Source organism: Lepisma saccharinum, chromosome 11 (genome assembly GCF_977018435.1).
Source record: "Lepisma saccharinum chromosome 11, izLepSacc3.1, whole genome shotgun sequence".
NCBI lineage: Eukaryota > Metazoa > Arthropoda > Insecta > Zygentoma > Lepismatidae > Lepisma > Lepisma saccharinum.
Window position 1 is genome coordinate 81,264,782 of NC_139239.1, and position 15,613 is coordinate 81,280,394.

The window sequence follows — 15,613 nt, forward strand, 5'->3', positions numbered from 1 at the left end:
TTACCATCAAGCTTACCATGAATAGCGAGTTGCACTATAAACGAGGATGAATAATCAGGAAGCTACATCAACCCATGATATGATACGCAGTTACCTCACAAGAACTGAGTATGCTCACAGTAAAAAAAAAAGTGCTGTTGATTCCAAATCAATTTTCTTGGAACATACTTTTGAACTTCGTGGGTTTTAGGCGTAAGCCGACGATATATACCGTTTTATTTCCAAAAAGAAAGAAGATCTATTCTAAACCTACGCCTTAGAAAAGACACAAGGCTCTATCAAGAATGATTTATCAAGGACAGATATTAAATACACATTTCCAAACCTGAATTTCTGTCTTGCGTTTAAGCGAGTAAAATTTCTTCCTTGATGTAGGAATGATTAATGCAGAGCGAAATGTAAGAACTTCTATCGAGAGCGTCGCTGGTGACTTTTGACAAATTGCAGCGACTGATTAAGGATCTTAATTAAGAAGAGGACGCCAAACTTTAAAAAATTACTTTTTCTCGTTGCTTTAGAGGTACCTGTCAGATATCTTAGGAGATTCTACAGAACGGTTTTTTTTTTTTTTGTCATTTTTCTATTCTAAGCTATCCTGCGAGAATAAATGTAATTTTTTACTGTTCTGATCAACAAAGCCGGCCGGACCCTGTGGCCGAGTGGTTAGCACATCGCGCTGCGACGTTAAGGGTCCCGGGTTTGAATCCCGCTCGGGCTTGGTTGTTTGTGAATTTCCATTCATCAATTTCATCATTTCATCACTCATCCCCATCTTCGCAAATTAGTCAAGAGGCACAAAACGCGAAGTAAAATAAACTAAATGAATCAATCAATCAATCAACAAAGCCGAAAAAGCACCATCCTGTCCCGGTCGTGTCCGCCAGCATTAACTGTTGATATCTCCAAAACTACTTACTATACGACGCGTGTTTCTTTCCTTTAGACTAGTCGCGACGACAATGATGAAACTCATGAAGGGACAGACTGGAACCATTTTTGGCAACGAAGTGAGTAAAAAAATCGAATCAACAGACAAAACTAACCTTAATATTATGGTATTGTGCAGTCTCCATTATATTTATCGGTTCGCAAGAGCTGATTTTTTTCTGAAAGCAGGAAAATTCACACACATATCTTAAGTTCTTATGTAAAAGTTGCACTTGTATTGAACCATTATTGAGAAATATGTTGTTTGATAGTTGCTAAGCAACGAAACTTCGCAGAACGCAAAATAACAATATAATTCTTGATAGTGTTTAAGAATTTTGAAAGCAAGGTACCAAATAGCATGTTTTACATGTATTTTCTTTAGTAGATAACATTTGCTAATGTTTTAGTAAGATATTCCTCAAGAAAAGTAGGGGCGTATTTTTGTATCAACATATTACGATTGTATTACGGTATTGTAAACTTAACATGGAGGGTAAGTCTACGTTACTTCAAAGATTCTATCATTTACCACGATTGAAGGTCAGAAAACTTAACGTTTCTGTTACAAGAACCGGTTGGAATTTTAATATTTATGAGGAAATAGTTTCATACACACTGAGAAAATATGTCTTCGGTTACGGCATCAGTCAGGGGTGGTGGAAACATGACATTTGATTGATTGATTTGGTGTCCTAAGTCCACTTTATGCACAGTAAGGCTAATCGGAACTGGACCTACAGTTTAAAGTGGCATCCGAACCACTTGTGCCTCCACCGGGTATCAAACCCGGGACCCCTTGATTACAAGGTGACGACGCTACCACTGCGCCATCGGGGAGACCTTCCAAAAAAAAATGCATATATTAACGAAGATGTTCGTACATACTTATTATGTAATTTTGACGAGGCGTATAAAATTTCCATTTTCTTTAAATATGCTTAACGAAAGTATATCCCACGTCACCCCCAAAAAATAGTTACTGGGGGAGTAGTCACTTGATATTTTAGGTGACACTCTCTGCTATATCTCCGCCCACTAGGAATAAAACGGAGACATATTGCAAAATTACTATGTAAGAATAGCGCGCATTGAGGATGGTTTTCTACAAGCAATTGAGTCTGGGACACGTAAAGATCATACTCATTTCTAACTAAGAGTCTGGATTAGGGTTGGCGATTAGGAGGGGGGGCGTGGGAGGCATGGGGAAGTAAACTGTCCTTGCCCCCTAGATTTTACACCTTGCACTCCCCAGTTTTGGAACCTAATCGCATTCACTGGTCTGGATACATTGCACCATAGTGTATGTGTTAATCATAATAGCAATCTTTTACTCACAATGCATCTATCAAATTACTCGCAAAACAGTTAATTTCGAGATTTGCAATCTCAAAACCTGGAACTAGAAAATGAAACTAGAAATACATCGAGATAACCGTAAGTACCCAAGGTGGAACTGATAATTTTATTTTATTTCCTTCCTTTTCATACTTCTTTTCCTACTGGCATAAAATAAATTATGTTTAATATTTTGACTGATTGCGCCCTTTAGAGGGTTAGGCCTCAGGCGGTTGCTTGGCTATTGCGCCGCGCCTAACATCATTTGTATAGTCCATAAATGACACGCAATAGTCTTACAAAGAGATCGCACGGCTTGGGAAACTGGGTTTGGGACTTAACGTAGTGGTAGAGTGACCTCATAGTGATTAATATGCCAACGTACTAGCGCGCACTAACCAGCCATTTCCGAGTAACGTACAAGTTCCACGCGCGGAAGGTTCTTGATTCGATTCCCGTTTGCTTGACCGTATCTTTGTACGGGCGTAGTTAGTCCAGAACAATTTTTCTTAAAATAGACTGGTCTTTGGTTTTATAATTTCACTTCTTGTTACATACGTCATGATGTTGGAAAAAGGATTCTCTCCTCCTCTAGAAACACATTTTATGCACCGATTTCTTTTTAGTTTTGGATTTGTAAGCAATATGATTGATTGACTGATTTTGTTTATTTTACTTCGCTTTTCTGCCACTTTTGGCTAATCGTTAAGATGAGGATGAGAGATGATATGATGAAATTGATGAACAATCAATCACAAATCAATCACAAACACCCATGCGTAGACCGGTATTCGAACCCGGGACAGCTGGTGTTGTAGCGCGCTGTGCTAACCACTCTGCCATGGATGCCGGCTTGTAAGCAATAGTCATCGCCAACACTGCATCAAACAAAGTAAAGCATTAAGCTGGGAATTGATGATGTTCGTTTGGTGCAAAGGTATTTTCTGCAAGTTTTTGGAAAGATGTTCCAAACATGCTAAAAAACAGAGAGAAGAAAGAGTTGATTGCGAGTCAAAAACGTTCATTTAATAAGTCGAAAATTGCCACTAAGTTGTAGATTTATTTCTATTTGCATAATTTATATTATTAAGATTTCTTGACTTTTAGAAAAAGAAGGTGACCTCAAATCAGAAACTGAATAGACTGACCAATGACCTGCACACATCCAGAGAAATCACGCTGCTGGAATCTCGCTTGCCTCTCGAATTTCCAACTAACAGTATTCCCTGTTTCCAGGTATTGTGCAGTACTTCTAGAGGCGATGTACGGTACCCAAAGTTGGTATCCACTAAGTTTCATCTTTGGTATTGGCGCCCCTACAGCAAGTAAGTTTGGCACGAGACATAGTGTGTGTATACATTTCCCTTAAGAAAACATGTCGTAAGAATTAATCGTAGGCACTTCTGAAACATATAATATCAAACGTTGCGATCATAACTTATTTACAAGGGTTAAGCTTGGGTAAAATGACATTGACTTACAACTTCACTTACTTAAAGAAAACTTTCACCACTTTCTCTAATTTTGTACAGTTCTAATCGCCAAGGCGTTACATAGGTTCTACGGTACTATAAATTATTTTGTACAGGAAAACCACGTAGACAAAAGAAAATACGTGGGTTTACTAAAATCATATTATTTATATGGCAATCTCTTGCAATTGTCAAATAATTCGAGGGGGTGCGATAAGGATCGAAAGATTTAGGGCGGGTATTCTAACCCCTTCCAAAAATGTAGACACAACACAATGGGCCACTAAATATTTATTACACAAGATAGAATATTCAACGAACATCATTATATGACGTCACGAGGAGACCATTAACTTTCTGCACAATAATACTGGGTGAGTCTGTTAAAAGAGACCCCGTGGAAAATGTGCTCCTTGCATGTAGGCAACCCTGGTACACCGAAGAGAAGAGCGGGTTAGAGAACGAACAGTCCAGGATATCGGTGCCAAGCAGTTTCGACAAAGCAGTCCAAAGACTATCCGCACTGAGGCAAAAGTGGGCGTCGTAGCGCAGCTAATGATACGCAGTCCACGAAAATCATCTCGGCGTTAGGCACAACAGTTGCAGGTGTCCCAGTCAACCGCTATGCGGATCCTGAAGCACGACTTGAACATGCACGCATTCAAAGTTACCGTGATGCATCAGATGCGGGATGTGGACAAGGTGTGACAGTCAGATTTATCGTCGACCTGCCTCATCATTATTATTATTATTATTCTAATCATTAGCCGTGAAAAATGTGTTTAATCAAGGTGTTCGAGTGTTTTTATTTGTATGTGTATATATTTGATCTGCCAAGCCAACGGGAGAATGAAAGGAAGTCGCGAGTCTGACGGGCGAGCGCCAGAAAGGTCACGTTTTGCGTCTGAAACTTAGGAAATTCGACCTTAACGACAACCATTCAAATATCTCGGGTTCCAGCGGCCGGACTGAAGTGAAACTTTTATCAGCGCAGCAACATGTATCCAAGGACGGATGTGTGGAGATTCGTCGCAATCAAGCAAGAATTACGGATGCCAGATCGAATTGGTTATAATCGATCAGTTTATGGACACAGATTGCAGTTGAGCTGTGGGCGCCGGGCTGACGGCGACCTAATCCGAACGTACCCTACCAGAGCACGCTCTGTCCAGGCTGGGAGACAATGGAGCGAAGTGGAATGACCTCGTGGGAAGCGCAGCTTCAACGACCGCCAAGCGTCCTTTTTCGAAATCCGCATAAAACGAAAGGACCTGCCATTTCGAAACACAGTTTTTCCGCGAGTTCCAAGGAGAACACATCCCCGCGCTCCGAACGTTGAGACTACCATTGTGCCGATTCGTCATGTGGTGTTACCTTTTGGTGTGAGGACGAGCGGAAGTGCGCCAGCCTACTGTAGTCGTCCGAGCGAGTTTGTGAGGAGTGGCTGTAAGCGAGATTTTGTCCATTTCGTGAAGTGAAACGCTCATAAGCATGGCCGGCTGACTGTAGAAGAGAGGACGAGGGCCACCCTCGGTGCGCTCCGATGCCAGACGAATCACCACGACGAATGCCTACTTCATGCCGAAAACCCGAGCTACGCCGCCTGATGCCTACCAGCCGCCACAGAGAGGGAGAGAGATGTCGAACGCTGCCATATCGACGTCCCGACGCTTGATGGAGAAGATGCCGACGACCCATGAACTACCGCCCGCCACCCAGATGCGACGTCCGACGTCACGCCTAACCACAAAGATGCTCACCGACCCCGAGAGGAAGAGACGCCGAGGCCCTTGACGTTCCCCGAGCGACGCCGACGTCCCATCGTCACTGATCCGCCGAGGAACCAGATGCATAAACGCTCTTCACCTTCTCGTCGTCGCGATCGAGGAAGAATACCTCTCGTGTGCATACTAAGTGATTTCAATCGCCCGCGAAGACACCAGGATGCGCCGTGGAACCAGAGAGATGGTAACGTAATCATCTGTATGAATGTCAACACGTACCGGCTCGATTGATATTTAGAGAATGCCCTAGAAATTGGTCGATGTTTTGAAAACGCCCACGCAACTCGACAGACTCAGACTCCCGTTGCGCTTAATTTTGTATTTAATTGTCTCAGGTCAATTTTTCTCATTTCTTGTGATTTTTGATGTTCTTAAATTCACTGTTGCTTGTGCTCCTTTTGTATTGATTGAAGTGCGTACTGCTAGAGTAACGCGCCGCCCGCTTAGTTGTTTAATCAATTTGAGGTTTGTTCATTTTAGTATGTGTCAGCGCTGTGTCGCTGCTAGCTACGTCAGGTCGCGTATGTGATTATTTGTTAAAGTATTTGCCTGGTAACATTAATTGCTCGTCGCGGCGAAGTGTTGAAGTCCCGCCCGCTAGAGAGTATATGTTTGTGTCACTCAACGGAGGTTATTGTTATGTTTAGGACCACGTGAGGTCAAGTAAAAGGAAAAACGTCCGCCCACGCGAGCGTAATTGCTGTCGAGACGCTTTGTTTATTATGGACAAATAATGTATTGTCACCGCACCGATCTATTTTTTAAAGGTAAACTTAAGTAAGGGCTGGCTAGTGATTTGAAGTAGCACTGGAGCAAATTCACAAATGACCTGATTAAACAAAAGTCAATGTAAAAGTAAATGCGAATGCAATAATTAGGGCTCGTCGTCAAAAACCTGTACATTTTATGTATTATTTTTGTTGATGCGCCCCGTAGATTGAATCTGTGAGAGAATGTGTGAATGCAAGAGGGGGACCTGTACTAAATTGATTTTTTTTGTTATGAATTTAATATACTTTTTACTTTTTATGTTAATTTGGGCAATATCATTTCATACGTATGCCGCTACCCGTGATTTTCAGGTATGCAGCTAGCCGCTTCCCGGCTACAGGTAAGTCTGGTAATCGAAAGTGTATGTGTTTTTGTTTAATATGGCTAATCGCTATGCACTGTTGGTCACCGTCCCTATACACGAACTCAACCTGGACCGTTAAGCACTTTCACTTGTCCGAGGGAGATTTTGCCGCCTCTATCTAGGTAGTGGTAGCTTTTGTTTTCCCGGGCAAGGGAAGGCGTTTACAAAGGCAGCTCGCGTGCAGTTTTGTGAGTGGTTTCTGTCCAATATTGCTCCAGAGGTGCTGCAGGATGGTTACTTGTTCATTTCCGATGAAGCATGGTTCCATCTGTCAGGCTACATAAACTCCCAGAACACGCGACACTGGTCAGGTGACAATCTCACGTGTTCATGGAGGTTCACTGCACGCCCAGAAACTCGGTGTCTGGTGAGCCGTGTCGTCACGCCGTACCATCCCCGTGTTCTTCCATGAGACTGTGAACTCGGCTCGTTACATCAGTAACATATTCAACATGTTTGTTGAACAACTGACTGAGGATGAGCGAAGGAACGCTTACTTTCAGCAGGATGGAGCCACGGCGCATACAGCATGTGCAACGATCACGCGCATTGAGTCAGTGTTCCCGCCTGATCGTGTCATAAGCCGTGGCACGAACCAACCTTGACCACCTAGTTCTCCAGATTTATCACTCTGTGATTTCTTCTTGTTGGAAGCTCTAAAGGGACAGGTGTATAGCAACAACCCTCACACACTCGAAGAACTCAAGAACAACATTATCACAGCTATCCAGGCCATCCCGCAGGATGTCCTCGCCCGTGCTTTTCAGAACATGTGGTATGGTCTGGACACGTGCCTCGAGGTCAACGGAGGACATTTCTATCACCTCCTCTAGGTAGGTTGTTGTTACACTGTACTGTATTTACAGAAGAGAGGATTCATTCATTTAAGTTTATGTCAAGTTGTCTAAACTGCTTGGCACCGATATCCTGGACTGTTCTCTACCCCGCTCTTCTCTTCGGTGTACCAAGGTTGCCTAGATGCAAGGAGCACATTTTCCACGGGGCCTCTTTTAACAGACTCACCCAGTAGTATTTGCAGATTTACCGGTTATACGTGTATGTAGTAGTTTTTGATGTGCTTAAACTTAAAGTGAAGTATCCTTGGGAAGCCTTCATTGTCAAAAAGATACTCCACACCAGTTTTTAGTGTAAATTTGTGAAGACCTCCAACCCACATCATACGAAAACTCCTGAGAAAAAAATCATTTCGACTCACCTGTCTGTATCTCACCTTGAAGGTTGAAAATTTGACTGCTCTACGAAGGGCTAGGCGAACTTTTAATATTTCATGTGAAGATTCGTCGGAAAGCGTGACTCGACTCGACTCGAACTTCGCGATATATTATATATATATATTCGTCTCCGACGAATCTTCACATGAAATATTAAAAGTTCGCCTAGCCCTTCGTAGAGCAGTCAAATTTATATATCGTTATATTTTCATTCGTGCATACACATTAGATACTAATAGTTTAATAGACTTAAGTAATCACGAAACTTTTGATAATATCTAGACAACAGTAAAAGAAAACTACACGAAATTCCACGTCAATGCTCTAGAAGTAATTCTAAGCGTATGTAATTTTTCATATTTTGAAATATCCAAGAGGTTTTTCGAATGGAGAATGTTTGAAAAACAATTGCCCATTCGGTTGCCAAACGTCCAGCCGAGCCTTAAGCCGGTCAGGTTTGGGGCTGTTAGCAGTAAAATAACGTCCTTTGAATGCTTCCAACACCTGATCCCATAATATCTGGTCTCAAGCACGAAACCCCCTTTGAGCCTTGCGTTAAAATCAACTGTATTCCGAGACGACCGTAAACCAAGAACGGCTGCTGGCTGGAAAGCGCGGATGCTCGTATAAGCAACTTTTCAAATCATATTTTTTCCTGCAAGTAACACTTAGTGAAGCTTTTAATGATGATAGTTAGCTTCTCCAAGCTTCAAACTTACATCCACTATTGTATCCAATATTCTAAACCACTTCTTAACAAATTTGGTAAGAAAAAAGACGAAATTTAATGTGCTGTAAAGCGAACGTGAAGAATTTTGACTTGATTTATATGTTTTCACAATATGATATCCGGTGCCATTTCATGTATAAAAATGTGTTTCCACAAAGACTATTAAAAAAAATCGACGGTAAATACAAGACAATTTCGGCTATCGCACTATTTTCAGCGAGTCAAGGAATTATCAAACACTACCAAAATATGAGGTAACTCACAAACCTCAAATTACACATCCGGATTCCGGGATATTTTTAATCTCGATTCGGAAATATTACTATTCGGATTTCGGAAAGAAGAGGTTTATAATAATGTTTCCACATTTTTTCAAGTAGAATTTGTTAATAAAGCTCTTAATGTGCTATATTTTAACTTTCCTCTTCCTCATTTCACGATCACGTGCTCTAAGGCCTGTTCAGCATGCAGTACGGCAGTATTTCGGGCGTGGCAATATGTCTATAGTAATGATATCACACTTTACTATGAGAATTTTTAAAATTCTTATTTAAATGTGTGCGATTCAGTGATGTACACGTGCCCCCGGAAAATGAAAGTCAACCAAAAATTATATATTTTTCACATATAATTTCATTACAGCCACAATAATATGTGTTAATTGTTGCATGAATATGATAAATTCAAATTTAAGCAATGTTTTTTGAGGGCACAACACTATAATTGGGGAAAATGTGCCTTGTTTGCCCCCCTGGAAAAAATACCTTCCTTTCCCCTCCCTGGAAAAAAAAACCTGCGGACGTCCATGGTGATATCCCTCACAATGATCGTTTCTCACGACGCCAAATTTAAACTAAATTTCGCGTGTATATTCGTTTGAGTGTAGGTTTGCCTGTTTCAGAGACTGCAATTATATAATGTAAAATTACCATGCAACGCACAGTAATAACAGCAAATGAGGTTTTTTCAGAATCATCGAACTTCAACGCGATGGATGGTGCGTTCGAAGAAGAGCGACGAAAAATCTGGGAAATCCTGGAATGTCCAGTCTGCCTGCAGATAGTGAGGCCGCCGGTGTTCCTGTGCAGCAGCGGACATCACGTCTGCAACAAGTGCAAGCCTCGCTGTAACTGCTGCCCCGTCTGCCGGCAGGGTCTGACGGCGACCAGGAGCATGGCGGTGGAGCACATCCTCAACGCCATTTCCGTCCCCTGCCAGAACAGCAGTTGGGGTTGTAGCTCTACCGTCCTCCTGTCCAAGAGCCACATTCACGAAGGCGCCTGCAAGTTCACGCCTTACGGCTGCCCTGCCGATTATTGCCACGAGGTGGTATCTCAAGTGGACATGGTGAGTCACCTGAAGAGATGCCACATTAACTGGAAGATCGTGAGCGTCCAGCTGCGCGGTTTGCACGAGTTTTGTTACTTCGGCTTCTTCCGTGTCGACTTTGTCAACGTCTTCGATGTCGCCGAGTGGGGCCTCTTCTTTCTGCACTGCCAGAAGAAGAGAAACGGCTACTACTTCTTCGTGACGTACCTCGGGAACAGCGAGAAAGCCTCGGAATATAGGTTCGAGGTGAGCGCCGAAGACAAGGAGGGAATGCAGAGGTGCTCCTTCGAGGGACGCGTGGAAGCCTACGACACGGCCTTCAGGGACATCGTCTCGCGTGGTAGCTACCTTCTCATCAGGCATTCCAGGTACCGTGGCTTGGAAGATGAGTCCTCGCGAGTCAGGTACGGAGTCAAGGTTTTTCAAGTCAAGAAGGAAGGAAGGAGGATCACGATTACCAGTGTGCAAAACAAAGGCAAGTACAGGAAAGCTTTCTTGCTGTTTCTTTGTTTTAAGTCGAGACTGGACATAGAGTTTAAGTGGGATAGCAACTACCGCGCCTCAACCGAAGGATCGAACCCAGGACTGCTTCATTACAGCGTTACTACTACGCCATCGAAGAGGCCCTGGAAACTTACTTGCGCTAGAACGTAGCCAAAAAGTTGAATCACTTCTTGTTAATCGTATGAATCACATTAGGATTTTACTGTTTAGGTCTAAATCAGAAGACAATTCAAATTACGTAATCGGTTTATTCTGAGGAATGAGCTATCATCCGAATTTTCATTAACAATGGCGATTAAGAAAGAATATTGACTAACAGGTGTGTTAAAGAATTCGATTCACCGTGTGTGAGAAGCAAAAATATTACCTCAAACTTTCAATTTACATAAAGTTCTGCAATGTTAGTTTCACTTGATTGCCTCTAGACCCACTTAGAGTTTTTGTTTTAAATCCACTTTATGCACAGATAAGCTAATCGTTTAAAGTGGGATCCGAACCATTATGTGCCCCCCTCCGTGTGTTGAGCCCAGGACCCCTTGATAGGTGAACCATTAACTTCCGAACCTTGTTAACAACAACGAAATGTGTCTCCATTAAAACTCATGATTTTGAGTTTCTCTAAGTTTCTGTTTTAAGTTCATTTTATGCACAGATTGGTTAATCGGGGCTGGACCTACAGTCTAAAGTAAGTTCCGAACAACTATGTGGATCCACCAAGTATTGAACCGAGGACCCCTTGAAATACGATGTTACAACTCTGCCATCAGGAAGGTTCAAAACTCTTTCTCTTTGCAATAAGCACGTAATATATCCTCCACGTCTATGATAAAATCTGAGGATTTGTAGGTTTGTTCAGGATACTGACTGGGGTCTTGTTCTAAGCCTACAACAATGCAGTTTTCATAGTATAATTATTCAGTGGTACAGAAGCATTAAATAATGTGGAAGGTTATCACCTTTTTCTACTTCCATGTGAGTGAACATCAATTTCGCCCAATGGCGCACAAAAGAACACTTGGTGATACTGTGGTCATGTTGGGTTATGTTCACCTTTTTGCTGTATACGGTCGTTTGAGAGCTATGGCCTGCTAAGCCAGCGGCGTATACTCTGGGTCACCTAGGTAATCGGAGATGACCCGACTATAATTTTAAAGAAAAGTTGTTTTTTATTTCTTCGCAATATTCTTCCGAACCAATCTTTGATTCGCATATTTCTTTACTTCCAGCGCACGAATGTTTTTCAAACGTTTGCCGCTGAATGTCTGAGAGGCTTTCAGCCACTTTCTCCAGCTGGTGGAATCTGGTGACGTCAGGGTGAGATTCCACCGGCTCCCTTTAAATCCCTTGATGGGAGGGGAAGGAAACACTGCTTCTCAGGCGCGGTTATTCCGTGGCAAGGGTAAGCTCCTTCTGGAGAGAATCCATCGGTCGCACTCACCACCCCCAGAGCCTTTGCCGTTCCCTCGGCTGGCACCCTCTTCTGCCATTCTTCCCCGGTGGCCTTTGTATCGTAGGAGCTGTGTTGTTTACGACAGGGAAATTTCTCAGGAAACAGAATTCTGGGTTCGCAAATTACGTACTGAAAAGGAAAGTAGAGAAAATACATCTGAAAGTGCGCGAGAAACAGGGAAATGTGAACAACATTTGCGAACCAATTCTATGTTAGTTCTCATTTTACATTTGCTTCTGTTTTCCTGATACCTGCTGTTTCAACAGATATTGTCATAGGAAAAAAAAAGCTTTAATATTGAAGATGACGGTAATTAAATAAATTAAAATTTTAACTAGAAATTCAAGAAATTACACCGACCTCTGTGGCGGAGTGGTTGACACAGCTCCCTACGACGTCAGAGCTCCAGGGTTCGAATACCGGGCTGGGCATGGGTGCTCTTTGTAAATGTCCCTTCATCAATTTCATATCATCACTTGTAGTGATTAGCCAAAAGTGGCAGAAAAGCGACGTCAAATAACAATTTAATAAATCGATTAATGAAGTAATTAAACTATTTATATGCTTACTTTTATTCATTTTTGTATTTTAAAATGCGTGATTACTTTCTTCGTAGCCTTCAAAACCAGTGAGAGTATTTCTTTCACAGAAATGAATAATTTTTAAAAGCGAAAGCTATCAGAAATAAATTATATATATACGTACACATATATTAGGTAATTTAAGTTGCTTCTCCCCCCTCTCTAGATTAATAATGATCATAATGATAAAAGATGTTTGAATGTAAAATATATAAACAAAAAACGCAATGATTCCAACTTATAGAACCTCGCGCATCGCAGGGAATATGAAGTCTCTGTCAAGCAATAAGGAACCACAATAGAAGATTGGCGCAGGGAATTGAATGCGTGTTGTAGCGATTCGAGAATTTAATATTTATTTAGCTGTTAGTGGTTTAGTATTCGTGCTAAAGTGTTTAAAGTTAAAGGCAATGGATATAATATAATATGTTCGTGTGAAAATATTTGGAACGGGATCTTTTCCGGAGAAATTGCAAATAGTTAATGTAGGTAGGCCAGTAGAATCTCTTGTACCACAGGTCTTGAACTCAAACTTCCGTTTATAAAAACAAAAATCAGGAATGCACGAGTAACTGGGTACTGGGGTAACTTGAATTTTACACTTCAATTAATATTGAGGGTTTTTATTTCACTACCGAATTCCTTTCATATTCTTTGTTACAGGTTTTTTCTTATAGATTTATTACATTATCTTGTTTTATTGTTTGAAATTCTAAACGTAGATTAACTGCAAGTGCAATCACAACAATTATTCGACAGTGGTCGCAACAATAAGGTTACATTTTTCACACATACATTCGTAAATCCTGTTTGAATGTTGAGGTAAATTTGCAGGGAGACTTCAGGAGTGGGTGGATGAATCAAGTGTCTGAGATTACCCACTAGTTAAAACCAGCATACGCCACTGTGCTAAGCAGGTTTTCGTTGAGCGATGTGTGGCCCATTACTGTTCTTTTCTGGCTTTCGAGACCGAAGTCCGCTGCTGATGCTTCCAAGTATAGGGCCACACTTATCGCACACCGTATCGAACACCGTCGTCTACTGACGTCAGCGCGGAATGCCTTCGTTGTTAGGTTAGGCATGTCAGGCTTCGTTCTCTTAGCATAAATACACTGCAGTTTTTCGGGGCTTCACCAAAAATTCATTATTTATGCTAAGGTCTATAAACCTAACATGTATCAATAATCGACATGGCTTTGGATGTCTCGCAGATAACTGGTGTGTCTGAATAATTTCGGCATGTTGCTTCCAAAAATGAAATCCATTTTTACTCATCATGTCCAGTTTTTTCAGAAAACAACAATGTATTAACTAAATTTATTTCACAATAAAATGTGTAGATAGTGGCAAAATATTGATTTTCTAAAATACAAATACTTAAGTTTTAAACTATAAGTGAATTATATAATTGTAAACATTTAATACACCTTCCACCTTCACGTGACACATTTACGAAATACATCATAAATATTTCCTTCACAAAATGACCAAAACTCAATGTTATTATATGGTGGGCTATTATATGGTGGGGAAAAATCAGGACCTAGGGAAAAATCCTGACGTGATGGGAAGAAATGAATGTCATTTTCGAGACCATCATTCAAAATACTTCCGGAATCACATATTGGTTTGAAAACATACGATTTTTTAAAAAAAAATGTCGACCAGTCTAACCTAACGAGAACATTTATCGTAACGTCAGTAGACGACGGCGTTCAATACGGTAAGACCTCCAAGTATAGTGAGATCACAAAGATAAGAACATGTGCAGACCGTGTGTCGTGTACATCGTACTCACGCGTGGAGGGGAAGATGCTCGAAGGCTTTTGGCCGTATGTTCTTTTGTTTCTGGTCGCTCTTTAGTTCCCCAATTGTGCCGAAATTTCAGAGCTCCAACCGCAGCACTGGTCCAGAATATTGTTGATATCTGAAATGAATTTTCTTTCTTTGCAGGAACGTCACCGATGACGATGGCGTTCACGTGCGCATTGTTTTTCTCTGCGTGCTTGACGGTTCGTTATCTGGTGCATTGTGGGGCAAAACAGCAGCTGACATTCTTTGAGCGAAACTTTTGTTTCCAGGGAAGCCCATTCACTATCATCCAGCAAAATTTGAGACAGTTCATGTAATTTCTTCCCACAATTCCTTGTATTTTTAGTAATGAATCACCGAATTCAAATGTGTCGATTAATTCCTATCCTTTGTGCTATTGTGCTTCAATGAGTTTTGTTTTCGTTCTAAGTCCATTTTATGAGCAGATATGAGCTCGAAGTGGGATCCGAACCACTATACTGTATTGTGTTTTGTTAATCAGCGGCGCTATTCTGCCACTTATGGCTAATCGCGACGATGAATATGGATGGTGATTAGATGAAACCAGGGTTGTTAAAGATCCGGGAATTGTAAATAAATTCAATTCCTGCCCGGAGGAGAAAATCAGGAAGCGTAAATGGGTTCTGGACCGTAAAGAAGCTTTTTATCTGTAAAGTATTTCAATTAGGTCCCGGAACCTTTTTTCCGAATCAATTAAAATACGGTCCAAGTTCGGTGTTGAAATGAAACAATGCGCAACTTGGATCGAATTTAAATTGTGCGCGAAAAAAAGTTCCGACCCTGTTACGGAACCCATTAAAATTTAGAGTCATTCGGGGTGAAGTCGGTAGTGGGGCGAAGTCGGTAACGCGAAGCGTATGGAGAACTAGCAACATCACAGTGTATTGAGGGACTGAACGAACTCTTGTTTTGGCACCAGTTAGTCATACTCTGTCAGCCAGGGAGGAAACGAGGAACGAAGAACGCACAGCAAGCAAACCACGAGGCTTTCTTGTTCTGAAGGTGTCTCATTCGTGCTCTTTGTCATCTCGCTTATAAATTTCCAACTCGATAACCTAAGGCGTAGAATGTGTTTCGTTAACTATTCTGGTTTGCGTATTATTACAAATGGTAAGGTAAGGTTTGTGTGTATAGTGTAGAAAGTAAGTACCGTGTTGCTTGCTAAACTGATAGTAAGTTGGTACAAAACGAAGAACTACACTATATGGGGTGAAGCCGGCACTATTGTGTGGGGTGAAGTCGGTACTTCCTTGCACATGGAAAATATAGAGCTTGCAGCTACTGGTATATTTCCACTG

At 41.5% G+C, this 15,613-nt stretch overlaps 1 protein-coding gene across 1 annotated transcript; it reads left to right on the top strand.

Annotated features, from left to right (window-relative positions):
• The first annotated feature begins 1,216 nt into the window (after window positions 1–1,216).
• On the top strand, window positions 1,217–14,616 carry LOC145995330 (uncharacterized). Its single transcript, XM_083131938.1, has 4 exons — window positions 1,217–1,276; window positions 3,502–3,590; window positions 9,589–10,422; window positions 14,436–14,616. Exons 2-4 carry the CDS (start codon window positions 3,527–3,529, stop codon window positions 14,609–14,611), a joined length of 1,074 nt encoding a protein of 357 aa, XP_082988064.1. The 5' UTR covers window positions 1,217–1,276; window positions 3,502–3,526; the 3' UTR covers window positions 14,612–14,616.
• The last annotated feature ends 997 nt before the right edge of the window (window positions 14,617–15,613 follow it).